At 36.7% G+C, this 26,297-nt stretch overlaps 1 protein-coding gene and 2 long non-coding RNA genes across 9 annotated transcripts in view; 1 reads left to right on the top strand and 2 right to left on the bottom strand.

The window, feature by feature from the left end:
- Positions 1 to 20,606, top strand: part of IL15 (interleukin 15) — a 31,420-nt gene extending 10,814 nt beyond the window's left edge. For 3 of the 7 annotated variants that reach the window (XM_042051922.1, XM_042051923.1, XM_042051924.1), the window contains exons 3-9: positions 779 to 883; positions 18,086 to 18,195; positions 18,620 to 18,701; positions 18,854 to 18,895; positions 19,516 to 19,575; positions 19,731 to 19,874; positions 20,401 to 20,606. In XM_042051922.1, coding sequence (XP_041907856.1) covers positions 779 to 883; positions 18,086 to 18,195; positions 18,620 to 18,701; positions 18,854 to 18,895; positions 19,516 to 19,575; positions 19,731 to 19,874; positions 20,401 to 20,514 — 657 coding nt within the window. In that variant the 3' untranslated portion in view covers positions 20,515 to 20,606. Of the gene's footprint in view, positions 1 to 778; positions 884 to 9,649; positions 9,714 to 18,085; positions 18,196 to 18,619; positions 18,702 to 18,853; positions 18,896 to 19,515; positions 19,576 to 19,730; positions 19,875 to 20,400 lie in introns of those variants that run through there. The other 4 variants (XM_042051926.1, XM_042051925.1, XR_006020332.1 and 1 more) reach the window with 4 other exon arrangements.
- LOC121676022 lies at positions 1,374 to 5,802 on the bottom strand. The gene is made up of 2 exons (XR_006020338.1): positions 3,820 to 5,802; positions 1,374 to 3,280 (listed from the first exon to the last, which is right to left on the bottom strand). It is a non-coding gene; the product is annotated as an uncharacterized LOC121676022 (long non-coding RNA).
- Positions 20,607 to 21,397: 791 nt separating the features above from the next.
- Positions 21,398 to 24,654, bottom strand: LOC121676021. Its single transcript, XR_006020337.1, has 2 exons — positions 24,474 to 24,654; positions 21,398 to 21,457 (listed from the first exon to the last, which is right to left on the bottom strand). It is a non-coding gene; the product is annotated as an uncharacterized LOC121676021 (long non-coding RNA).
- Between the last annotated feature and the right edge of the window lie 1,643 nt (positions 24,655 to 26,297).

Genomic DNA, 26,297 nt, shown 5'->3' with positions numbered 1-26,297 from the left:
CTTTGTCCCTGGCCTTCCCTTCACAGAGGCTGCGGGACAATAAAAGCCACCTCTGTGGAATTGCCATACGAGGCTGCTGTCTCTCTGTCCCCGCGTTCGCCTTGGGTGGTTTCACAAAGAGCTGAATCACACGAGCTGGAATCACTTGAAGCTGAGAAATGCTGAAATCACTTGCTGCCCAGGGAGGCTTGCCACGCCTCTGGAAGAGACACTCTCTCTAGGAAGGCTGTGGCACTCCGGGTTGTCCACCCCCAGCCTCCTGAATAGCAACAAAGACATTTTTGGAAATTTCAGCAAAGCTCTTAATGTTATTTTGCAACCCAACATGAGAAGTAGGTAACAGAGCAAATTTAAGGCTTGGAAACATCTCCAGTATTTTAGATTAAATCCCTACACTCTGTGATTTTCTACTTTGATTTTCCCACTCCTTGTTGTTCAGTTGTACAGAATTACATCATAAATACATCTGGGGTTTTTTTCACTTTCATATTTTTCAGTTGATTTGTGGCACAGCAAGTTCTAGCCAACTTTTCTGCTTGGACCTAATCCCTATATCTGGCTGATATTTCACAACACTGGAGGTCAAAACCCCTGATTCTCAAGGGTGTTTAGTACAGGGGGAAAGTCCTTTAAAGTGTCCAGCCTCTGTATCACTCTTCAGAGCTCCCCACACATCTCCTAGATGACTCAGTAGCAGTTGCATTTCCAGTAGGCACTGTGGCCAGGTGACCTTTTTATAACCCCAAAGTCATTAGCATTTGGTGTCATCCCAAAACAGGTTGTGCAAGAGGCAGATCCTCGCACAGAGCTGAGGTATTTGACTAATTTACAGTTCTGCCCAGAAATGGAGGCTGGATGGCACCTCCACAAAGCCAGAACAACGGTTAGCAAAACTTTTCACTATTTATAAAATTTTAGTGAACAAAGGCATTAATGTTCATTGGCTACAAGTCACATAGTTCTCTTATTCATATTAATTCTTCTACTGGTTGATGATTCTTATGTTAATGAGTCTCATGCTCGGTCTTTCTCATCTTTTCTGCTGGCTTTCCAGTTGTTTTTCTGCAGAAATCACAGAACAAATTAATCATCTCAAATTTGAGTTAATTATTGATTGCCCAATAGCTTTGTAGGATTTATGCAAAGTGCCAGAGTGATTGCATCAGTCTTAGCTTTTATTAAAAGCAAGAAAATAAAGACCCCCTGATTTTGGAGAAAAATTTGGAACTCAAGTGTCACCAGTGAAGGCTATGGAAAACTGGGAGCAGGTCATGAATCAGTCTTGAGCATGCCAGTTCTTCCACAGTGATTGTCAGTAGTACATGTGAGTCAACCTAAGGTTATTTACTCTTCCAAGGCTATGAAAAATCAAGTGCACCACAAGCAAGTCTTTATTTATGCTGAGCATTTCAAATACAAATTCAGCCAATGTTGTTTTGACTACAGATTTTCCTCAACAGCTCTTAAAAGAATATAAAAAGCCATTACTCTTGTAGCAAGAGGCAGACACAGGATTATGCGACCATCAGTAAGCAAGCTTGTTTTGCCCTCTGGTCATACTAATGTTGCTGCTGTTGTGACTTACCTATTTAAAAGCCTTCACTCTTCACGATAACTTAAAGTAATTCTCATATGTTCTGGAAGAAATTCTGTTTGCTTCCAAAGCCAGTGAACATTTTTAAATACAACTGTACCACTACCTCTTTTAAAGATATATATAAGTTTAGTCATCTGTTATTTTTGCTATTACTTTATCATCTCTTAAATTAATAATTTTATTCTGTTTCTTGTGTTTATACACAGTGAATGGTGTAGCTATGAAGGTGCAAATGAAAAGTCAACATCCTTCTCTATAAGGCTTAGTATCTAAAAACAGGTGTAACATACAGCCAGGTGTAACATACAGGTGTAACATCTATATTGGGCCCCTCGAAAGGATTAAAAAGTGCAGATAAGTTGAAAATATAAATCATAGTAGAATAATCTACTATTAGGAATAAAGCTGAGGGGATTCCAGCCACTAAGAATAAATATATTGTTGTGCACTCTGTGATTGTTTTCTACAGGTTCTTTTCCTTTAAATCTTTAATAATCATTAAGGACTTGAACTATATGATGCTTTTCTAGATAAGCTATGTTTTCGCTTGTTTTTAACAGAGATTGTTTATAAAATAGTCTTAAAAACTACTGCACAAAAGCTAACTTAAGCACATTCTGCTCATGTCAGAAGTTTCAGAACAGTTTCCAGAGGTCAGCTCAAAGAGGTATCACTCCCTGCAGAACAGACAGGTAGTTACAACATAACCAGAAATTTAGGAACCAAGGTTCACAGTCAGTTTCCCAGAAATCAGATCAGCCTTCCATTACCACCATTACTGAGTAAGAGAATCTCTGTCTGTTGGCCACTTTACTATGAGTTATCTTCATATACCTGAAGAAAAGAGGCTATAAACAAAAAGTTAGTAAGTAGCTAGTCCTTGGGAACTTGACAGGCAAGCAGTCAAAGAAGATACTAATCTATAGGCTCACAAATAACCCCTTACCCTTAGCATATGCAGGGCACTGAAGAAGCTCCTGTTCAGTGCCAGTCTGTGAGCTGTGATGCTCTTCAGTGGTTCTAGAACGTCATTGTTAAGGATATTGCTGAATGAAAGTTTTCCCCTGACATGTTTTAGTATTAACCACCAAACTAACACAAAAATGAGACCAAATTTTAAAAAGAGTGAGGAGATGTATGTTTCATCTGGTGTCTTGCTTCACTGATTCTAAGAGCCACTAGTGCAAGGATTTTTCTCCTGTCCATGTTCCAATGACTTCAGTCCTCTGACATCCCTGGCCTAAGCTGGAATCAGACCTTTTTTGCAAAGCTGAATGAAAATGTGTTCTGTCTCCAAGTTTTCCAGATGGTAGTGGGAACAAGGGGAAGACCATGAAACAACCATTCCAAAACTTACGAAAAATACAATTTTCATTATTGGCACAAAGGAGAAATGGATGTTATATTTTCTGTTCCCTAGCTCCCAAGTGAGGATAATAAACAAAGTCTCTTCCATTGGTCATTCTACAATTTCTCGAGATTCTCCTGCCTAGGCATTTTGTCTGGTGACTGAATCACAGGCAGGGTAGTGGAGTGACACCACATCAGTGTCCAGCACAGACTTGTGAATCACTGTTCTTTCACAGCATTCAATAGTGGTTTCCTAAGCCAAGAAATAATACTTTCCTGAATGAAGTTATTCTGGGAAAAGTTTATTCACAGCTGGTTTTTCTTTTTTTTTCCCTCGAGGAAAGAGAGAAAAATGTCAGTATGGCAACTTACTTTCAAATGAAAGTGTCTTTGAGTGGCAGTATATTAGCACTTTTTTTTAAATTAAGAAAAGCTCTTCCTCTAAATACAATCTAGAAGTTTCACTTCACCTCAAGACAGGTGATTCATTAAGTCCTTTCAGAGGGAATGTGGAATTTTGTTGAACTGACTACAATCAAAATCCCCCAGTAGTTTCTAACAGAGCTTCTGGGGAGGTCGGGCAGCAGTTGAGGGAGAAAAAGACCTCACAATGCCATTTGTATGTACTGATTTAAGGAATGCAGGTACAGAAATAACAGTTATTTTGATGAATTCTGTTAGTTATAAAAAACGTGCAGTTTATATTAAAAAAATATTTTTCATGCAATTCTCTTTTCTGTGCTATCAGACAGCTTCCAACTAAACTTATAAAGAAAAGGCTGCTATAAATGCAGCTGTTTCTCCTGCAACATAACACAATGCACCAGATGATTTCTGTCCCACAATACTCTTTGCAAAGTGGAGTTGCTAACCTTTATATTGACATTGACATGGCTGAATTCTTGTGTAGGTATCTCCCCTCTCTCTTGAATCCTAAGTATGCTTTTCTTCACATCTCCTTGTCTTACTTTCAAGCAAACTTTTCAGCAGAGAGCCTTGATTTGCATGATTTGTACTCTTTGCTTCTCTGTCCTTAATTGCTCTGCAATTTTTGTCATTTAACCAGTTGTTTGTGTTCCCCAGAAATCCCTAGCTACATACAAGTAGCTGTGACTTCCCATTTTCTACAGAAAACAAGATAATGACATGATTTTACTTTTTAATTTTGTTTTATTACAATTCCAGACAAACACAGTATTATTTAATGGACTATGGCTTTGCGCCTGCAGTTATGCTCATTTTGTTTCATACAAAAGAGATGTTTCTCACTTCATTATCCTGTTCTACACAGTTAGAGACTAACCCCATTTGCCTGTTCCCTTGCTTCTATTCAGAATGAGAGGTTGTACCATAATTTGCCTTATCTTAGACTTTTCAAGCATATTTTGGTGGATTTAGTTGTTCAAAGCTACAACTCTCTGGGCTTCTAAAGAGGCCTTATTTTAAAGTTTTCTGTAGTAGGTGATGTGAATTTCATTTTGCATTGCGATACCAATGCAAAGGGGAGATGATAAAACAATATAGCTACATTAAGGTCTGGAATCATATGAATCAGCTACAAAATTTCTCATTCTTATCTGCTGTTGATTTGAAAGTCCATTTAGCTTGAGAGGTATGCTATGGCATTTTAGACTTAAGTTTCTGTCTTCATGTCCTTCTCACTGGGATAGAGTTTTCTTCCTAGTACCTGGTACAATGGTGTTTTGGAATTGAGATGAGAATAATGATGATAACACTCAGGTTTTAGTTGTTGCAAAGTAGAGCTTATGCTAATATGAGGACATTTTATCCTAAGATTGGCCATTCTTGCTACCAGTCTTTAATAAAAAAAATTCTCAAAGTGCCAAATAAATTAGGACCAAATTTTTGTTTAGTCTGTAGAAAACAACTGATTCAACCAAGGTCAGGCATAATCCAAATTCAGTGGTATCTTTTACTTGCCCATTCTGACCAGCAGCTCCCCCTTCAGAGGCTCTTACAAATATGATGGCAAAAGGCAGTATTCAGATGTCCTGAAAGGTCTTTCCTCTTCTTTTCCATATCCTTTTCCATTTTGAGAAGAGTCCACATGCTGTTACTACAAGAGATTAGTCTGTGATATGCAGTTGCAGATGTGTTATGAGACAAATAGCTCCCCCAAAATGTTGAAGAATCTTTTTAGAAGCATAATATAAGTAGCACTGAAGTTCTAAGTGCAAAGTATGTGGTTTAGTAGCCAATCTCTCAAGAACAATTTCACGGTGTAGGCACAGAGGAGAAACTAAGGGAACTTCTAAGGAGGAGGATGGTTGTTTACATGAAAATCTTCACTGGCATTCAGAAGCGTGGGTATAAACCCAGTTGAAAACTGCTGTGGGTACCTGCTGCTACCATTTGCGTTGTCTCTAGATGATCAGAACACAAAGTGTAGCTCGCATGTATAGCATTTAAATTCAACTTTTCTCATGTTTTACTTTTGAAAGAGATCAAACTCACAAAGACTTTTTCAGTCTTTTTTACTCTTGCGGTTTTTTTTTTGAAGGACAAAAGCCGCACTCATCTCCTGCCGGCATATAACGGAAAATGTCTCTCAGATTCATAAGATTTTATGGTTGCTGTAGATTATTTTGCATAATTTAAATGACACATGAATATTTCAGGTCTCATTTTAAACTGTGAGCAATTTCAGGATATATGGGTCACAGTGAGGACAAAGTAGTTTTCTAGTAGTTTTCATCCAGCTAAAGACGAACAATTTGACAATAATGCACATTTATGTGCTGTGAATGTGTGATAACTTTTAACGAGAAAATAATAATTTCACTAACACTCAGAGAAAGAGAGTGTTGAGAGTGAATCCTAACCCTAACCCAACCCTAACCCTAACCCCAAACCCTAACCCTAACCTGAACCCTAACCCTAACCCTAACCTCTGTATTACCCTTAGTAAAAGTGACTTTTCAACAACAACGTGGTTCAATAAGATGAAGGGCTACAAGTGATACTCAGCCCTCTTTAGGATGTGAGGGGTTTTGCCAGTACCTTTCCTAACAGCTTAGTGCTCAAGCCAATATCGAAAGTATGGAGCAGCCAAACACTGGGACTGAGTGATTTATCTCAAAGCAACCTATGACACCTGTTTTGTCCTGACTAAAATATCAGAAAATAAAATATCCTTCATTTAAGTCATGAAAATTAATTTTTATTTCTGTTTATACTTATTTCCTAAGGATCATTTTCTCTAATTCATATAACCAATTAAAATTTTTGCAAATGAAAAAACCTCTATTTAAACATCCTACTTGGTGTTTCTAACCAGTAAGAAACCATAATGCCATATTTTAAGCAATTTTTAAAGTTATACATTCAGGTTCTCAAAATTGTAAATGACAACTTTTTGCTTTCTGGTTTGTTTTCTAGTTTACTTACAGTTTTTGTCAGTCTGGATGCCAAAGAAATGGGACTGGAAATAACATGATCAAAGAATATTTGAATCTTGTGTGAGTTAAATGTGACTACCTAAACTATTTCTGACACAGAAGAAAAAAAGGAGCATTCTCAAAGTAACAGTTACTCTTTTTGTTTGCTGTTCTTCAGATTTTCTGAAGGACAGGGAAGCACCTTTGGGAAAAATATGCTAAGCATTCGAGTAGTATAAATGCTTCCCTCTTACTGAAATCAATAGAATGAACTGGTATTTATCATCCCTTCAGCTGACCACAAACTTGGGTTGGTGGGGTGCAACTTTGCTATGTGCTCTGAAAAATTCTACACATTCCTGCCTTGGTGTAAAATGTAATCTTGAATGTATGCTACATAGTCCCATGTATTTAGAATTAATAAACAGAAGCCTATGTTTTTTGTAATTCATAGTTTAAAACTAAGAGAGAAGAAATTTGTTTTCTCTTTCTCAGCTAGATTGTTCAGTTTTGAAATGATGAAAATGTTCCCAGAGTGCCTGGTGAACTGAAAGAAAAATAAAGAGATCAAACTCACAAAGAAATAAAACACCTCTTTTCAGAAAAAGGGTATCAATATTTGCTCCATTGTAATGTCTGAAAGTAATATGTATGTTTATTCAAGACATTGTGACATTGTGACTTACAGAAAACTCAATCTGACCTAAAACCCAAAAGCTATGTTCTCTTAGGTTACATATGCTTGTAAAACCAGTGCTCTTCAGAAAATAACATTATGAAGAGGCCTCCTTAATGTAACATTTTGCATTTTTAAATTACTTGCCATCATATTTTATGTTTAGAACTCAACAGTGGCTGTAAAAATTGAAACATAAGCTGAAAATATATTTGCACAGAAGAAATTTTTACATAAAATTCCAAGAAATTAATTAAAAAGCAAATATTTATCTATGCTGTAAACAGCAGGGGGAAAAGGGCTAGAGAAGTTATAAACTTGAAAATGCTAGCCCCAAATGTTACAAGCTTCATTATCAGTCTCTTTTGTTGGAAAACAAGGATATAAGAGGGAGGTATCAATAAGCTAGCTCTTCCCTTGGTATTCTCAGCTGGAAGCAGCTGGAGACATCAGGCCTTTACTTGCAGTCAGCTCTGCTATTCCTAAATTTTGTGTGCTTCTCTAATTCATATCAGCAGCATGTACCTATTTTAACCATAAGGAATATAACCTCATCCTATTACCCATAAGGTATATACTACAGGAGACCAGCACAGGCTAATGAAATGTCATTATATGGGAAATAATTCATCCAGCAGGGTTTTCTGCAGACCTTTGAATGTGCAGAAGCTGTGTAAAGAAGTTATAATAGGAAACAGGTCATCAGCAAGATGACTTCTGTGGCCACTCTGATGCAAAACTGTTGCTGGCTGTTCATACAGATACAAGATAACGATCAGTAATGTCCTTCAGGCTCTAAAAGCAAAAGGTTGAAAACCCAGTGGGACAAGAGCAGACACAGCAACTTGCAGGCTCAATGTCCAAGTGTAAAACAAATAATAGCATTAAATCTGGCCTTATCAATTTGCAACAATGACTTTCTGAGACAGCATACAGTAGTGACAGGAAAGCCTAATGAAAAAATCAAGCACGTAAAATTTTGAAAATGAATTAGGAAGAACATTTTGTTTCCTGGGTCTGAAATGCTGCTGGACCTGTTCTTGCAAAACCTGGGAAAACTTCAAGGTGTGTGTTCTCAGGAGGAGGAGTCTAGTGCAATAGTTTGGAAATTCAGCTGCTGGAGAGGGAGCAAAATCAGTAAGCTTAGAAATGTAGAAGTTCCTGGTTTTAGGGAAGGAAAGTATTAAATTCTTCAGCATGCGCATTTCAGCCGTACTCTCTGCTATGCTGATTACCCAGTTTACATGTCCTATGGAGAGGGCACAAGTAACATTGGAGAAAGTTTGTGCTCTCTCGTGCCTTAAAATAAATGTTTTTTTTGCCTTGACAACAGCTCTGGTTTTCATTTGGGAGTTGGTATAATCTATCAAAGTAGCAAGAATGTGCTGATGTGTTCACTCTGACCCAAAACAGATGCAAGACAACTACATTTTGTTCTGATTTTGTTCCCCTTGTGGAAACAGGCAACCAATGCTATCAGTTAAGTCTTAAAAAAACCCTCAAAGAATAATGCTCACATGGACAGAGTCAGCTGGCTCCTTGGCCCCTAGAGGTCCCACACTGAAATGCCCAGAGATTTATTATGAGCAGCATGTCATAGAGAATGCAGTCATAAGACTCTGGTATAGAGCTAAGTCTAAACATTCTCCAGCATACAGTCAGGGAAGTTTCAGGAGCCAGGTGGCAGGTTGGGACTCATCTGTGATAGTTCCCATGAATTTTCCCTGCTGCCTTCAGTTGTGTTTTGGCATGTGTCTCTATGGGCATGATGCCTATTTTGGCTTTCCACCAAAAGGTGCCAGGCTGTATGTGAATGGCCAAATATATTTGGTGACTTTTGATTACCAACCATGAGGACCTTACATGGTATTTGGGTAAGTATCTGCCAAAATCCAACTCTGTTAGCTGTTCTTTGCAAGACAGGAAAGTAAATTAGTTTGCAATGTTGGGCTTCCATTCAGGATGAGCAGATACCTTGCTGTGGTGGCAGGGAAGCGGTAAGCTGTTGGGAAAGCAAAAAAAAACCTATATAAGACAGCAGGGTTGTATTGCCTTCAGCACACTGAGTTGTGTTCAGGCACGCAGTATGACACACAGTTATTAATATCACCAGTAATTTTTTTATTCTTAAATAGAGACCATGACTGTGAGACAGATAAAACACTGTATCAGTCCTTGTTTAGAATGACATAAGTGTGATTTCTAGCTTTACCATTCAAAAGTGATGAAAAAACTTGCTTGAAAGAAAATATTATGGAGAAATCTGATCTTTAACTTAACCCGTTCATATGCCTTACCACAATGTGGATGTGGCGCATACACTAAACCAGTTACCTACAGCTGAATCCAGCATTTGTGTCAGTGGGAGCTATGGAAAGCAGTCTGATTTGAAAATGAGGTTTTTTTTATTATAGATGCTAATCTGAAGATGTGCACTTTCCAATTTATAAGAAGTATCAATTTTTGTGGCAGATTACATTATACCCCAAATTTTTCTTTTACTTATCAAGACTAATCATGATTCTGTAAGTAATAGACACATATATGGGTAGAAAACTAATAGAATTGATTGGCTTTTTGCAATGTGGTCATGGTTTATACTTACAATGTGTATTTCATCTCTTACAGTTTATCTTGCTTCTTGTATGAGCACATCAGAATCATGAATTTTCTCTGAATTACTCTCAATGAAGTGAGTTGCTTCTGGCTTGACATTTTGTATGTTAAACCCATGAAGTAAGCAATCCTACAGTGCAGACCTGTAATTTTAGCCAAGAGTTTCCCCTGTTTCAATAGTATCAGTCCACACAGCTTTAGAATACAAAGGCATCCAGGGATTCATTTGTGCTTTGCAGTGTTGCCAATTATTTTATATACTGCTACATTTAACACCCTTTTCCCAATCTTTTTAAAAATACTTTTGTTTAAATGAATGTTCTCACTTGTACCGTCATGTCACCCCTTCTGAAAGAAAATTTAAAATTTTCTGGATGAGTGCTGTGCTGCACTGGTAAGAACTATGACTACCACTTACGGTTTTTTGAGAGCTACAGTACAGAAACCAGCTTAATATAATTTAGTGTTGCATTAGGTCTCATTATTTTGCAAACACGCAGCTTCTTCCATTCCTCTATTCATTTTGAGTTTGGCTGCCAGGAAGTAAAGGGAAAATCATCATCCATATAAATTGAAGAAATCTCAAATATTGAGACCTACTGTATTGCACTCAGCCCCTGTTACATATAGAAAAAAGTGGACCAGTGTGCAAGCTCACAGTGGCTACATTCCACAAAAATACATTCAAAATTTACATGAAAGGGGGAGGTTTCTGTAGCACACACACTAAAGCTTTTCCAATAATAGTTTCTCCTGTATCCAAAGACAAGAGACTAAGAATGATTGTCCTGTTGCTGTAAATCCTATTACATTGTTATTTGTACGTGATTTAAAGTAACATAAAGCAGAAATAATTGGTTTTCCAAATTTTCTTCTCTTTTCTCTGCCTATCCTATGAAATAAACCTGTAGTAGTGATACTTTGTTCTTCTTAGAATCCTGATTCTGTTTTTTTCTGCCTGTTGATCTGCTAACAGTGGTTTGTGTGCTGCTTCCTCAGTTGTTCAATGAATCTGTTTTTCTTTGGTTAATATTTTGGTCAAATTCTCAACAACTCTGGAAATTAAAATTTCATTGGTTTCAGGAAAGCTATGGCAATTGTCACATATTAGGATTCCATTCTGCTCTTTAAAGAAGATTAAGAGCGGAAGAAAAAGTAGAGTGTTTCAAACTGCATCCTGCCTCTTTAATTCAGGATCCAGCAAATTCCAGTAGAAGTATCACTGTAAGAGAGGGCCACAGATTATAATTCTTGTTTTTAAAAAAGCTCTGAAAATACTGCCTTACTTCACAATTTTGAGAATTCCATTTGCTATTTTTAGTCTTTTATCTATTACAAGTGTGTTATGGACCTCTATTAGTATATGGTATTATTCACAGTGTTTAAGCTGAGTATTTTGCTAAGGATGAAATATTATTTGTCTGTAGAGGGATTCCTTGTGGAATATAGGATACCCCAGGAGAGCTTGGGCATCCCAGGGCTGCTGCAGAAGTAACCCTGATGGGGCCTCAGGCTGAAAACAGGCTTGCAAGGCACCTGCTAGCCGGCAGCCTTGAACAGCCTTGGGAAAAGGTATACACTGGTCAGCTCCCCCGCTGCTTAGAGGCTTTCTGATGGGAAAGGGGCATGAACTTTGGAAAAAAAGTATAACTTAGTGTAACTGAATAATAAAATGGGGGCACGATGCTCAAATCGTATTGGTGTTCGTATCGTGACTCTGGCTGGATTCTCCTGCTCCCGGGACTCCCCCCCCCCTCCCCCGCTACATTTGTCCAGCAGTTGTTCCTGTAATAACTATTTTTATGGTCTCAGAGTTTCCAATTATATGCATCAGTATGACATCATTTATATTTTTTTGCTGTTTAAGTTTCCATGTTTAATACTGTTTTAGATGTTAACATGTTACCCCTAAAGGCACAAAAATTTCCTCCATAATTGTGTGCTCATTCCCTGTTGGGTATTTGTTGTTACGATAAAAATATCACAAGTAATATTTACAAGGAGTGCCTAATAGCAAACATATAGATCAGGACACATTTTGCTAAACAAACTTTAGTTCTGGCTCTATTTTGTGTGTTTTATTAATGTCCTTTACACTTTGAATCTCCTGTTATTTTCACTGCTTATTAATCTGTGAGAACTTACTCTGAAAGGCCTTTTAACTAATTATTGCATATTGCATCCTGAAGGGTATAATTTGGGGATAAATCGTCAAATCTAACCATCTGTGCCCTACAAATGAGTTTTTTGCTATGTACGTTTTCTTTACTGTGTGTTTGAGCTAAATTAATTTTTCCTCTAGAAAAACTTGGGGAGTCTTCTGTGTCAATCATCGTGTTTGTCAAGCTAACCTAGCATTAATATCAAATATCCTTGCATCAAGAAAACATTAAATTGATCTTTCACAATTTGAGGAGTGATTGATACCTTGAAAAGACTGACATTGCATGGAAGGAGGTAAAGAGAAAGAAGCATTCTTTTCTGGCTGGATTTTGCCATCTGGCAAATATAAGGCCTATAGTCAGGTACCGGACACACCTTCACTAGGCAATGGTCTGAGCTCTGGGCCTGAAGCCTGTTTTGCAGGAAAAAAAAGGCCAAAGGAAATATTTAACTTCTTAAATTTCAGGTTCTGATGTTTAAGTTACTGAGTGGAATAGCAATGACTCTGTGACCTTTTGGCAAAATTTTCAAACAGGCATTGTAAACTTTACTCTCTAGTGTAAATGCCAATTAGCAAGAGCATACAGGAGAAGGAAGGACTGTCAGGAGGAAGAACTACTTAAGCAAACAAAGAACATATAAATACAAAATGTGATTAAACTGAGAGAGTCTCCTGCCATGCTGACTACTGAGAATACTCTTGAAGGTTAGCACTACTCTAATACAAGCAGAATAAACCATGTAGGATAGTACTCCACAAGACAGTCACCACTATACAACAAAAACAAGGAAAGCTGTAGTTCTCGGGGGAGGGAGGTGAAAGGGAAGTAACCGAATAGGAATCATATTTAAAGAATAACCAGTTTTAATGCTGAGAAAAATGCTTTAGCCAGCCTAACTCTAGCTAAATACAAAACTTCTAAAAAAGCACTTAATGTCATAAAAGCTTGAAGACTTAACAATCCAAGGCATGGTTTGGCTCTTAGCCAGACAAGCATGCAGCCATATGATTCAGTTTAAGACCTAGTAATTCCACTGTCCTCCTTTCTGGATCAGTAAGTAAAAGCCAGACAGAAGCATGGAAAGCTCACTCTTCGCCTTCAAACCTTGAGGCGAAGAGCTGCTGATAACACCTGGTGGAGCTTGAGGGCAGATTTCCTAGGCTTCTGTGCAAAGATTGGTAGGAAGAGAGAAGAGGAACTAAATGGATTCAGGCACCATGATAGCATAGAAGCAACTCTTCAGTAGCTGTGGCATCAAATGGTATTCAGAAGTAACCAGAGATGTAAAATAAGTTTCTTTGGTAGATGGAACTAATCTGTAGAAATTGGAAAAGAATTTAAGGTCCTGGTACTAGATCCCATCATAAGTAAATATTACTTGTATTACTTCTTTCTGTTGATATAAAAAATTCCTGATACGCAAATAAATTCACCCTCAAAGTGTGTTTGAGGGCTGTACCTATAGGTAGCATCTGTGCCAGAGTTTCTCATTGTCTCAGAGAACATTAGTGTGGTTCTCTGTCTTTATCTCTGAATTCGATTTGAATAATTACATTCTGATACTAATTCACATTCAGGGCTTTTCTTGTTTGTTTCCCTTTGGTTGTTTCCTGTAAGAAGCCTAAAGGAACTTAGGAATGAAAGAGCAGAGAGATTCTTCAGTGAGTCTGCTCCTTTGACTTTCAGTGTTTTCCAGCATTTACTCCATGACAAGGCACTAAGAACATGTCTTTCCTCTAAAACTTACCCATGAAAATTTGATTTCAAAATTACTTATTTAAGAGCTCAATATGGAAACATCTGTCTACTTCGGAAGTACTGCTTTCTTTATGGGCTCCATTCCTCTTCCAGTCACTTCCATTAGTTTATGAAATCTTTTCTCTCCTTGGCTTCTCCCCTGAAAAAAAGTAAAAAAGAATGTTCTTTTGGTACAAGACTAGGGAAAAAAAGTCTGATTTTCTTCACAGTCTTATGGACTCTGACATTCTGTATGCTTCTGAGCAGAGAGAATGTGCTCTAGTATTAAGCACAATGCACAACCTTAAACAGATACAGTGCTCTAGTTGTGCAGCTACTTGGCACTTGTCCCCTTGAAGGTAATTAATTGTACTAGAGCAAGACGACAGAACAATTAGTTAGTAGAGCCAACAAGCAGAGGACAGCAGAACAAGAGCCACAGGGTGAGATTTTGATGGGGGAGGAGGCAGAGTTCTCTAAAGGAGGTTCTAATTATTGTGACAAAAGAAACACTGAAGAAGAATTGCTGCAACAATTCAAATGAGTGGGTGTAAAACTCAGCTCTGCATGATGTAGACAGTACTTGAATAGGGATCTAAAAAGACCCCTACTTTATGCATGAGATGTTGCTCAGTAAAATGTCAAAGGACTGGAGAGAGCTGGAGGTGAGGGTACAATTTTAGAGGGAAATTTGCAGCAGTAACAGAGAAAAGAAGATTTGAAGTACTTTGCTGCACAAGAAGCCGAAGAGAAAATGCTGAGGACACGTATTTGTAGAACAGGGGAGAAGACGAGACTGACTAAAATGGGGTAAATAATGTGTAAGAAGTCTATTGCACTACAGAATGAAGACAAGAAATGGGAAAATAGGTTGTTACGAGAGAGGTTTTTGAGAAGGCTGATTTGCCCATGGGAACAAGGAAAGGAAAGGGCTGATCAAGAAAAAAAGCTGTGTGCTAGAAGTCAGGAAGTTACAGAAAATCTGAGAGTAGCCAAAAATTAAGAAGGTTAGACTTCAGGGCTCTGGGGTTTTTTATAGGCGAGAGTTTTCTGCAAATAGTGAAAGGTTGTCAGGACATACAAGGATTTTGAAGGAAGTGGACATAAAGTTCTAGCAGGGGAACATATTGAGGTCTGAGCCACGTGTGTGATACAGTCATGAAGAAAACACTGGCAGTAGACAGTTCCCTTTTTCCCATAGAAACTGAAAATATTATCACCAGTTTCTAAATCCCTCATAAGATCTAAGTACATTGTATGTTTCCGCTCACTTGTTTTCAAGAACAAGGAAGCAGATGAGGAATAAAGATATAAATAAAGAATAAAAATCAGTTCAAAATAAGGAGAGAAAAGAGAAGACCTTTGCCAATAGCACCAAATGGCATGGCCAGGAAATAAACTTTCTTACTTATGAATATCTCATCTCAAGGATTCAAGGAGAAATTTATAAGCAAATATTAATAAAGAAGTTTAGACATGTGGTGTATAGGCAGAAACATGTAATTTTAGCTGTCTCTATTTTCCATCACATGTGACTTAAATACTGTAAAAAGCCATGAGTATTTTCTTTTGACTAACTTAGATTATTGTTTCTGTGACAGCTAAACCAGCAAAATCATTGGCTGTTTTCTGCTTTGTTAAAGACAAGTTTTTTCATTTGCTTATACATTTGCTTCTTTAAAGAGAAGAACAATAGCACTGTATCTTAGATATCACTCAGAGGTAACTGCTCTTAAAGTGCTTAATTTAAATTAGTTATTAAAAACCAGCATTCCTTTCCCAAACATTACTGTGTATATCATAATTGATTTTTTTGGAAGAGCATATATTCATTTCCAAAGGCTTTAATCTTTAGAGTAGCAAGTAATCAGGACACAAGCTACAGATAAAAATATTTATGTCCATAAATATGAGCTACTCCCTTTTCCAATGTTCACATGGGTAAATACCAGAGGTGTAATGAAGACAGAGAGTAATTGGTTAATGATTACACAGAGTAAGAAATCAAAACCAGACATTATGCAAAGAGAATTTTTACATTACAACATTATGTTTTCAAGGCAGGAGAGCAATTTGTCAAAGCTTCTAAGCCGGCTAGCAATGCTTCTGTAGTTGAATAATAGTTTGGATGAAAGAATCAAGAAATTCAAGTAGAAAATGGCCCTGCATTTATGAAAGGAATGTGTTGGGGGATGTAGTTGAAATTAAAGCCTCTTTATGAACAAATGGAGTACCCTTTAGAGTATGCATGTAGTATATTTTTCACATATTTATAATCAGTACAAGATTTCTATTACTCCTAAAAACTAAGCATCTATTTTACGTTAGCAATTATAATTTTATTAGTTACCTACCACATTTAAGAAAACCAAAGATGCAGACAATGACATTTAATCATTAAGAACACAGTGTTCTGGTGTCATTACAATGAACAATTATTAAAAACAGGACAGAAATAACAAACTACTGATAACCCTGGTCCGTTATTCACTAGATATTATAATATATTATTTCCTCACCATGAACACTTTGTTCTGCAGCATAAACTTGACAATGCATTTGGACTGGGACTCCCTCTCAAAGCTGCTTTTTAAGGACCCATAACACTAATTATAAATTACAAAGTTGGTTTGTGTTTATGGACCCATCTTTCATATTTTAATTTGTTGCCACCTCATCTCATTTGATAAAAACTGGCTTGTAGAATGATAAAAATGTTTAGCTACTGTAAAATATTTCTAGTATACTTAAAAGTATTTTCGTAGAATTTGGGGTTAAAACATGTTTTCTTCAGCTGTGTCCACCAACCAGGTGTAAAATTTCTTTAAATGCACTTGGAGTTTCCCCATAGGGCTATTTCTGAACTTCACTTAAATAATAATAATAAAAAATACCCCAAATCCAACAAAAATAGGATATTTTCTAAGGATGAGCGTATCAAATCAAAGCAGTTAGTATGCATATTTAACAAAAAAACCCAAACAAAACCCAAACCCAAAAGAAATAACATGGCAATTTCAAATCAATTTTAACTGTAGAAAGGTTAAAGCCTTTCTGTCATACTGTAGCAAAATGATTTAGCTCTTTTGACCATATCCAAGAAGTTAATAATTACTTTCCATTGCTTTCCTGTACATTTGAAAAATATATGTGTATAAGTACTTAATATTTTGAGTTTAGTATTCACATATTTTCAATTTCCTTTCATTGTGGAAGCAGTGACAGGTTTAGCCTTGCTTGTGGACCTACTTTGGCTGACCATAACACAGCATCCTCCATATGGAAATTGTTCAGAAGATGTAGGAGGTGTTACTTGCTCCGTCCTTACTGCAGTTTAGATTGTCATACAATCATTCATTTACATAGCTCTTATTTAACAGATTTTGGACAAGCAAAGGGGATAAAAGGGGCTGACACTGCTTCGCATTATGGGATGTGGAAATTTATGTAGGATTAGGTAACTATGCTATTTCAGCTATATCTTTGGGACTTGGAAACACAGTAATTACAATGTATTTAAAGCATTTTCTGTTTAAAAGAGTAGCAAATATTTGTTACAAATACTCTCCAGGTGTCCTGTCACACATGATCATTATTCTCCTGGGTCTGCTTTACTAAGGTGGCTTTCAGCAAGTGAGCTGCAATACTGACAGTGCATGGATCAACCTCCCATTTGGATATTTTTACCACTACAGAGTGCTAGCTCTTGTTTTATTATGTTCTCTGGTCCATTTAAAAATATTTACTTGCAAGTTTGCATGTAAATAAACAGCTGCTAAAGAACTTTGAGTCAGTTATAAAGTATTGCGTGTATATTAAGGAATAAAATCTTGGATCAAAACCACTGCACTGCAGTAGATAATTAACCTAAGCCTGTGAGGGAACTTAATCAGCTTAAATCAAAGGGCTTGTGACTTTGCAACAAAGGTTACCAGGCTGTGCACAGGGAAATGTTTCTTGGTGGACAATGCACAGCTTCTCACAGCTTCTCCTTATTTCCAGTTGCCAAACTCCACTGAGGAAATTCTTAAATGCATCACTGCCCACTATTAGACACACATACACTGTGTAAAGAAATGTAAGTATATACTCTATCTAAATATTATATTTAATAATTATACACATAACTATAGCATTTGATGCATTCAATGCAGAGTCTCACATATATGCAACCACAATATTGGAATTAATGTTGTAGGTAATTCATTGAATTTGGGTGACAAATGGTAGCCAGGGGAGAGGTGGAAAACAAAAGTTCTTTAATACTGCCTCTGCATTGAACTGCAGCCTGCAGTATGAACAGACAAATAAATAGGGAGCCCAGAATGAGTTCAGGTTTTCGCAGTGTGCCTTCAGCATGATTTTCTACCAGCTCTTTGGTAGAGATTATGTATTTCTCCAAGCTACAAATCACTTGGTCTTTCCAGCTACACACAACAGTGTCTTGTCTTTATTGGATGTCTTGGCAAATTGGTTAAGTCAGTACTAAAGCAAAATTCTGTGCAATCAGATTGTGACAAGGTATCACCTTGGTTGTGTCTTTCAGAATACACACCTGAAAAGTGCTTTTCTGCAGTATCAGCTGTATCGGCTTCTGAACAGCCATTGCTTTTGCCTTTTAAAGAATGGGATGGGACTAATCATCTTCTTCCTGTGGTAACTACAAAGTCAATGTCAATCAGACAGTAACTACAAATGATTTATGTTTACTATCACAGCTGTCATTTGTCTCCAGTCACTTCAGAGAGTGGATTTAGAATTTTATTTTTACACTTTAAAAAAATTTTAGGTATTTTACATCACGTAATTGAACTTTTCTCTTGCATTATGTTCTATAAATCTGGCATTTTAAAAACCCCACATTGTTTATACAGTGTGTGACGTGAGATGCAGTTTTTATGTATCTATGTGATTTTATGATTTGTCAAATATGCTTGCTTGCCCCAAACATTTACCATATGTATCTACACATGTAAACAATGTATCTGTAGTACCTTAGAATGCTGACTCTCTTTTTCAGCATAAACATGGTAGACACCTCCTGTTTAGCCTAATGGTCACTGTTTCTCTTCTGTTCTAGTGCTTATGTACCAAAGACAGAAGCAGGTCGTTGCAAGTGGGCAGCAGTTCTGGAAGATTTGGAGAGGATCAAGACATCCAAAGTAAGTTCATAAAACAGTCAGCATTTAATCATAGAAGAAGATAATCAAATATTTAGCGCTGTACTCAGCTAAGAAGTGCGAGTGAGAGGGAGAGGGAAAGGGATGGTGTTTGTTAGCTAATGTTCCTAATTCCAAATCTTGTTTTCTTGTAGGATATTGATGTCAGTTTATACACTGCAAACGCAGATGAGGATGTAAGTAAACTTCACTTATGACCACAAGTAATGTTTAATGTCATGGCTTCATTTCCTTACTAGAAAATTTCTCCTAAACCAGACTTGTTCTAATTTGATAACTGTGTCTAAAATCAAATAAATTGCCTTGGAATAAATAGTTTTTCTAACCAAAGTGCCTATGATAAATTATGCAAGCAGGTATTAATTATTTTCATTTAGTCATCTGCTACTAAAATTAATCAATTAAAAAAGATGATCAAGGCCATGTTGGACAGGGCTTTGAGCAACCTGGCCTACAGAAAGGAGTCCCTGGGCATAGCAGAGAGATTGGAAGTACAGTATCTTTAAGGTCCCTTCCAACCCAAACTATTCTGTGATTGCATGATTCAAAAATATTTTATCAAATGCTAAAATAATGCTGGTATTCATTTGTAATTTAAGGGAGCATGACCTCCTTACCCATTCTGAATTCAGATCTCTGAGTTAAAGTGTTAAAACTACTAAGAATAATATCAATTTAATTCCACTATGTTTAGTTATATGCCAGGTTCCTATCCTAATTAATTATTTTCCTATGTTCTTCACTAAGACACTGTTTCACCTCATCTTAGCAAACTGCTTGGCCTTTTTGTTCTTAGCTTTCACAGTGCATCTCTGCAGATATTCAAATGTATTTGAACAGTAAGAAAAGATGCCCAGTAAGTAAAATTCAGCCACTTTGTGGCTGATTTTATCTTAGATTATATCTCACTTATATCATACTTGTGTTTTAAATTATATCATAAATTATGTCCTACATTCGCTTATTGCTTTTTAATCATAAAACTATTGCAACTGCATTTTTTTTTTTCAGGAAGAATGCCAAGAACTTGTAATGAGGTGCTTTTTCTTAGAGACAGCAGTGATTATTCAAGAATGTCGTATCAAAAATTGTAGTAAAACACAGGATGTATGGAACATATGGAAAAATGGAAATGAAAGCTTTGAAAAAAATAAGGTAAGTAACACCAACAGTCTGGAAAAAAGGCAGAAATACCTCTTTTTTACATAAAGAGTGGGATGGTAGAGATGAAAACTAGTGAGATTCCAGTAACCTGCACATGTAACAATGAAAAATCAGACATAAGTGGTTTTTAGAAAAGCACTTTCAGGATTCCCATCAAAGCAAATACTTTTGTGCATGCATACATATGCCAGGGTGTTCGAATGTGTGTGTATAAATGACAGTTTGCAGTTCAGTACCTGAAGTCAGATATATTAGACATATGCAGAAAAGTATCCTAATTTTCAGAGGGACAGTCATTTGCATCCTTCACTGAAGTGATGCACATCTCAAAGATGATCCTATTCAAAAAGTAAGCCAGGAACTGCACAGACCATAATGACCATGGAAACCTCCACTAATGATTTCTGCAGCCATTATCTGCATTGGAATTCTTCCCAAAAAGAAGGCAAAAAAATTAATTCTCTGTCAGGACAAATGGATCAGTATCCTGCTTTATTATTTGCATTTTGTTTTTCAGTTGACTTCCACAAAATCAGAAAAATGCAAAGAATGTGAAGAATATGAAGAAAAAAATTTTGCAGAATTTGTACAGAATTTTGTAAAGGTTATACAGAGGGATTGCAAACACTGACCAAAAGACGCAAGCTGGGAAACAAGATTCTTACATGAACATCTTCAGAGAAATTAGATTATCACCAAAAATAAACTGGAAAAAGAGCACAATTTACAATCCTCTTGGCTATCTCTTAGTATATCTATTTCCATTGTGGTTTTCAGGTAAAATCAATTACTTCTTCTACTCAAGAACTCAAAGTCAAAAGTTAGAATATTTATTTAAAGACTCTTCCTTGCCCTTTCCCCCTTTGGTACAATGCTAGCATAAGGGCATTAAAAATTATCTCCAGTCTTCTCACAGAAGGTAAAGCTGGTGCTTGGTTCTGCTGTCCAATGACAACATGTTTTGTTCCTTCATTTGTTACGTCTAACATGACTTTATTCATTAATGTAATGACTACAACTCCTTTATCAGTTACCAAAGATTTCAATTGAAATTTCAACCAAAGGAATGTTAATTTCATTCTCTGAACAAAGGAGGTGACCAAGTCTTTTATGCACTTAAAAAAACCCCAAAACTATGTGGTAGAAATCTTTCCTGTGAAGTAGGGTTCGTAACTTTAGTCTCCTTTTGGGAAAGAACTTTGAAGGCACAAATCACTTTTGACCAGTTACTGGAAATCTTAACTATATTTCTATGACTCAATGCAGTCAGCTGTCCTCTGGTATCTCTGCTATGTTTCCCAGTCTTCTTTGGGCTCTTTCTAAACTAACTGCTTTCCTCATGATTCATATCCATGTCATACCAGCTGCCATCCATAATAAGTAATTATTTTCTCCAGGCACTTCCATTTCTCTATCTTCAACTGATAAATGGCTGAGTCATTCAGCTGTCCACTTACCAGGAAGGAAGTCTCAATCTCATTATGGCAGCAAACACACTGTCTGCTTCTCTCTTATTGTTGGGATGCTCCCAACAGTTAATCTTTAGCACTCTGAGGAGATGAATCTCCAGTAAACTGCAAGAGGAAGAACATAAATGTGAGCATGTGGGATGTCATCTTCCAGGGGACTTGTAGACAGACAGGTTGGTAAATTTATAAGCACATTGATGTCAGCATTAATCACTAGTAGACATATCACAAAATAAATAAATTATTTGCCACCACAAAACATCAACAACGGAAGTGTTTATTACGTAGTTTGGATGAGATAAAATGGTCCTACATTTTAAATTTTTCCTTAATTCAGTATGCACTGAATATGATTTCCCTTCCTGATGTCATATGCACAGGAAAGGTAACACCAAGTTACAACTTCAGTCAAAGAGATAAAGGGACTTTCCTTATTTCTAGCTTTGAGAGAGCAGCATTATACTCATGATGGGAGAACCAAAGAGCTGCTTTGCTCAGAGTTTTCTTTATCTTGACCATTTTGAAAATAAATTTACTGATTAATTTTATTTTGTTTTTCACTAACGTATTTACCAGTGGCAAATATTTTAAATACTGTGAATTTGTCTTTTCAAAAAATATTGCTAAGTCTGTGACCCCTCAGCTTGTCACCCTGTTAGCCACTTTCTGTTGGACACTGGCCATATCCCTTTTATTTCATTTTACCTCCACCTGGTCCAGGTGCATATTCTGGAATGAAAAGAGGCCATTTTCTAATCTGCCCAACATTTCTCCTAGGGCTTACTTTTTCCTGAGAGCTAAGCAGCCAGCTTTACTACATCCTGAATCCAATGGTTACAATAAATTGTCTGATTGATATAAAGGCTGGTCTAAATTAAGGCCAGCTTGTTATTTGTTTGGGGTTTTGTTTGGTTTTTTTTAATTAGGAAATTCATATGTATTCCAGAGGAAAAACATGGACGTATCTGATCTGACTTCTTAGTCCTGTAGGCAGAACAGTAAAAACTGATTCAGAATGGCTACTTTTGAAGTAAACATCCCCAGATTGAAGAAGGTATTTCTTCTATACAAGTTTGAGTTATTTGTGTGGCATTTACTAACTAATACTTTCCAACTGCTGTTGGCAAAAAGTAAGGAAAAGATTAATACTGTATTTTCTCCAATTAATCCTGCTCAATTTGGGGACTAAGGTGACTCACAGCAGACTGTTTCTATGTACAGAAAGAACAATAACTCTACCTTTTGACATTAGAAGAGAAGAAAAAAGCTCTTCCACAGAAGTTTTGGACTACATAGTTCTGTGTTCCTGACTTTGCAATAATTTAAAATCTGCTTTTCCTTTCCATTCCTACTATTTGGTATCCACATTTCTTTTCTATATCCTAACAGGACAATGCAAGTAGCATTATCCTGTCTGACGTCCTCTGCCTTCTTGTTTTATTGGACCCTGAAGATAAATATGAGTTGTTCATCCATAGAATGTTGCCTCTAGTGGCTCCCAAATGTTCAAGCACCTGTTGATCGTGTACTGCTCAGATGATTTCACAGACATTTTAAATTCTGAACTACAGATACATTTCTTGTTGGGACCTTCACTGTTTTGAGGAAAATATAAAAGAAGGAATTCTTTACATGCAGTGAGATAGCTGGGGGATCAACAGCAATTTCAGATTATCCATCTTGTTCATATGGTTATGTGAGCAAAATAATACTAAAAAAATGTACTTTAAGCAGCTCCATGTGGCAAAAGCTCAGAGAGACAATGAATATTTGAGTCAGCCAGCCCAATGTACAGTGGTAACACTTACAAAGGAGGGCAAACAGTGTATTTGAGATCTATATATCTATATAGTATATATAGATATCAACAGGCATTCTCCATGGATAAAGCACTGTTTCAGCTGCTTCAACCTTCAACCAAGGGTTCAGGTTCAACGTTAATAGCACCCAAGGTGGGTAGTTACTGTAGAAACCACAACATTCCAAGTACATCAATTACACACACAGTTGTTGTTAACTCATTTGTCCAGGCAGCTGCATCATAGTTACTGTGGCTCTGCTGCCCACTAACCCCAAACTAAGAGCCCTGTCATCCTAGTGAATCTTTGACTCTAAACCCTTTTCTATTTTAATGTGGGCAACACCCCAACAAAATGAAGCTCTTAATATTTAGTTGCATTTCTCATAGGAATAATACAGAACAAATATATAGGAACAATATGATAATAAAGTAACCTGAGATTAGCCTAGTTGTATTATCAACAACTCCTGTATCACAAGACTTGCCCTCATCACAGTTATACTGACAGGTGACTGAGCTGCCAACCCCTTCCTTGTAGTATCAGAAACACACGGAACATGAAACATCCACTACAGGAATGAGAGCAAAAAGGAGGAAGGAAAATGAGTGCAAGCCACCTTAAATGATAACAGTGAAAGCAAAATTATTCCAACCCACTGTGAATCAACTGCACCAGATCTTTCTGAGCAGCAGAATTCAGCAAGGGGCTGGATGAAAATAAGGAAATTTGCCTGCAATTGGAAAGTTCAACAGTAAATTTCAAAGAGTACTTCCCAGAACTGCAGTCAAATCATTCATGTCTTCATCTTAACAGGAGCTAAAGGCAGCTTTCTTTGGACATTCCTGTCCTGAGTCTCTGAGTCAAGGTCATAATAGGGTATCTTGGCAGGAGAATTAAAATGTGAGAATGAATTTGCTGCTCAGAACAAGTGGATCAAATCAAAGCAAGAGACACAAATTTCATTGTATCTTCAAGTCGATATTGGTGTTCTTGAGAAGAGAAATAATATTAATTTTTATCCAAAGTGGCCTTCACTTGCAGCTTATACATATGAAGGCAAAACTTAGTAGCAATAGGAACAGCATCACATGCTGGAATTCCTGTACAGCATCAGGAGACTGATCAGCATGACACCGAGCCATACTTGAAAGGGACATTCTGTAATGTCTTAAAGGGTTATATCTTCTCTAGAGGCAGAGAAGAAACAAACTTTGCTCATATGAACTCTGTGGCATTTTACTCTCATGCACTTAGGGAGGAAAAGAAAGCAATAAATGAGCAAGCTAAGCATTTTTTCAACAAAAAGTTAAAATCAGCACCTTGAAACCATCTCCTTCCAAATAGTTTCCTTCAAACAATGTCAGAGAATCCACCTCTTCTTATCAAAAGGCTTAATTAAGCCAATAATCAACACCTTAAATAAAGACAAAAGGAAATAAATACATTTCATAACCTCACCCTCTTCTACATGCTTATTAGATGTGGTATTTTCTTGACCAAGTCAAGCCAACCAGGAATCAATTGGCTTTCTAAAAATGAGGGAAAAGATGAGGCAATACAGTAAAGAATGAAAAATCTGCTTAGATGACTGACTTACCTCTGCCATGACATAAGCACCTCACTACCTCTAAAAGTTAAAAACATATAGGAGGAAAAGGAGTGAAGTTAGAACATAAACAGAAAGCAGGGGTTTTCTGGGAATTTTCTTGAGAAATACCAAAGGCTAAAAAAGTTTATTTTAACTTTAACATACAAATTACTATCTTATACTGCTTCTCTTCCTTCTGAGTCTGAATCAGATTTTCAGAGATGAATGGTGACTACTGGGTTAAAGCTTTAAAATCTCAGGCAGATGATGAATTGGGAGGGAAGCAGCCAAAGAAATATCAGGAGTTATCTAATGTGTGAGGCATAATCTTTAGAACGTGTTCTCATAAACAAAAGAAGAGAATTGAGTCATCCTGGTTTAATTGATTATAGTCCCTTTATAAAAACATATCCAACAGGAATGCATCATGACAGTTCCTATCAATTCTGATGCTATGTCACCTAAGGAAAGAATTGAATCTTTCATCCTATTCCTTCAAAATCTGATACTAATAGGGAACATAAAAGTGTTTATATTCCAGTGGGATGTGTCCACAGTTCCTTCAAATTTCTAAACCTGAATATTTATTTAAGATTTATCTTGTAACACAGTCTCTCATTGTATTCGAATTCCCTAGGCAAGGAAAAACAACAGCGTGGTTTCACCTCCAGACTGTAATTCCACAAAGTCCTCAGCCATACAAATTTTGCCCCTTTTTTTCTTTTCCTAGTGGGACTTAATACTCCTCAGGGCTTTCCTGTACATTAGAACTGTTTCTAATGTACTGCTTTTACAAGTTTTAGTAAAGGAAAACAAAGAACTGCAAGCAACTTCTTCTAAGTCAAGATGCTTTCTTGAAATCAAATTTTAAAATACATTGACAGTGTTGCTGAAAGAACCTTCATTAGACCGAAATACAGTATTTTGTTGTCAGGTGAACAGAAGCCATCAGCTTGCAGGTTTTTTTTATTTAAAGTCTTTCAGGAAACAACTGCATTCAGCTTTTCAAGATGAAATATTGTATATCAGTAATCCTTACAGAACCTTAATGGCCGCTCTACCACACACGACAGACCTCGATAAAGTGACAAAAGAGAATTTAAGAGAAATTTAAAATATACTTATGTTGTTGAAATATGACACAAACAATGATAACATTAATTGAGTGTATCTGTGCCACAGATAAAACTGAGAAATCATTCTTTTTAAAAGTTGCCTTTCCCAGCTCTTCTAAGAGTCACATACTCCCTGCAGTTAACTGGAAATCTATAGTCTTGCAGTAATACAGGACATATTAGTAATCCCAGCTCGGGGGTCTTTTGAGCCATTAGTTTCCCAATGAGCCAGAATTTTCTGTATCAAGAAAAGAAAAAATCTAGTATTTCTTATGATTGGTAGAATCTACTGTTTTTCAATGCAGTACTGAGAAGTGAAACCATACTTTTGGTCAATCTCAAGGCATTCAGGTCAGTGTATTCAGTCTGTAGTACCTGAAATTCCCCTGTCCTCTGAGGCAGTGATACTGAATAGCAGTTGTTAATCATAATCCATTATA

The sequence above is a fragment of the Corvus kubaryi genome, unplaced genomic scaffold (genome assembly GCF_017639235.1).
Source record: "Corvus kubaryi isolate FWS band 111438036 unplaced genomic scaffold, C.kubaryi_AGA036_p1.0 77, whole genome shotgun sequence".
NCBI lineage: Eukaryota > Metazoa > Chordata > Aves > Passeriformes > Corvidae > Corvus > Corvus kubaryi.
Note: the sequence above shows the minus strand (reverse complement) of the source record. Positions and strands in the feature narration are given on the sequence as shown.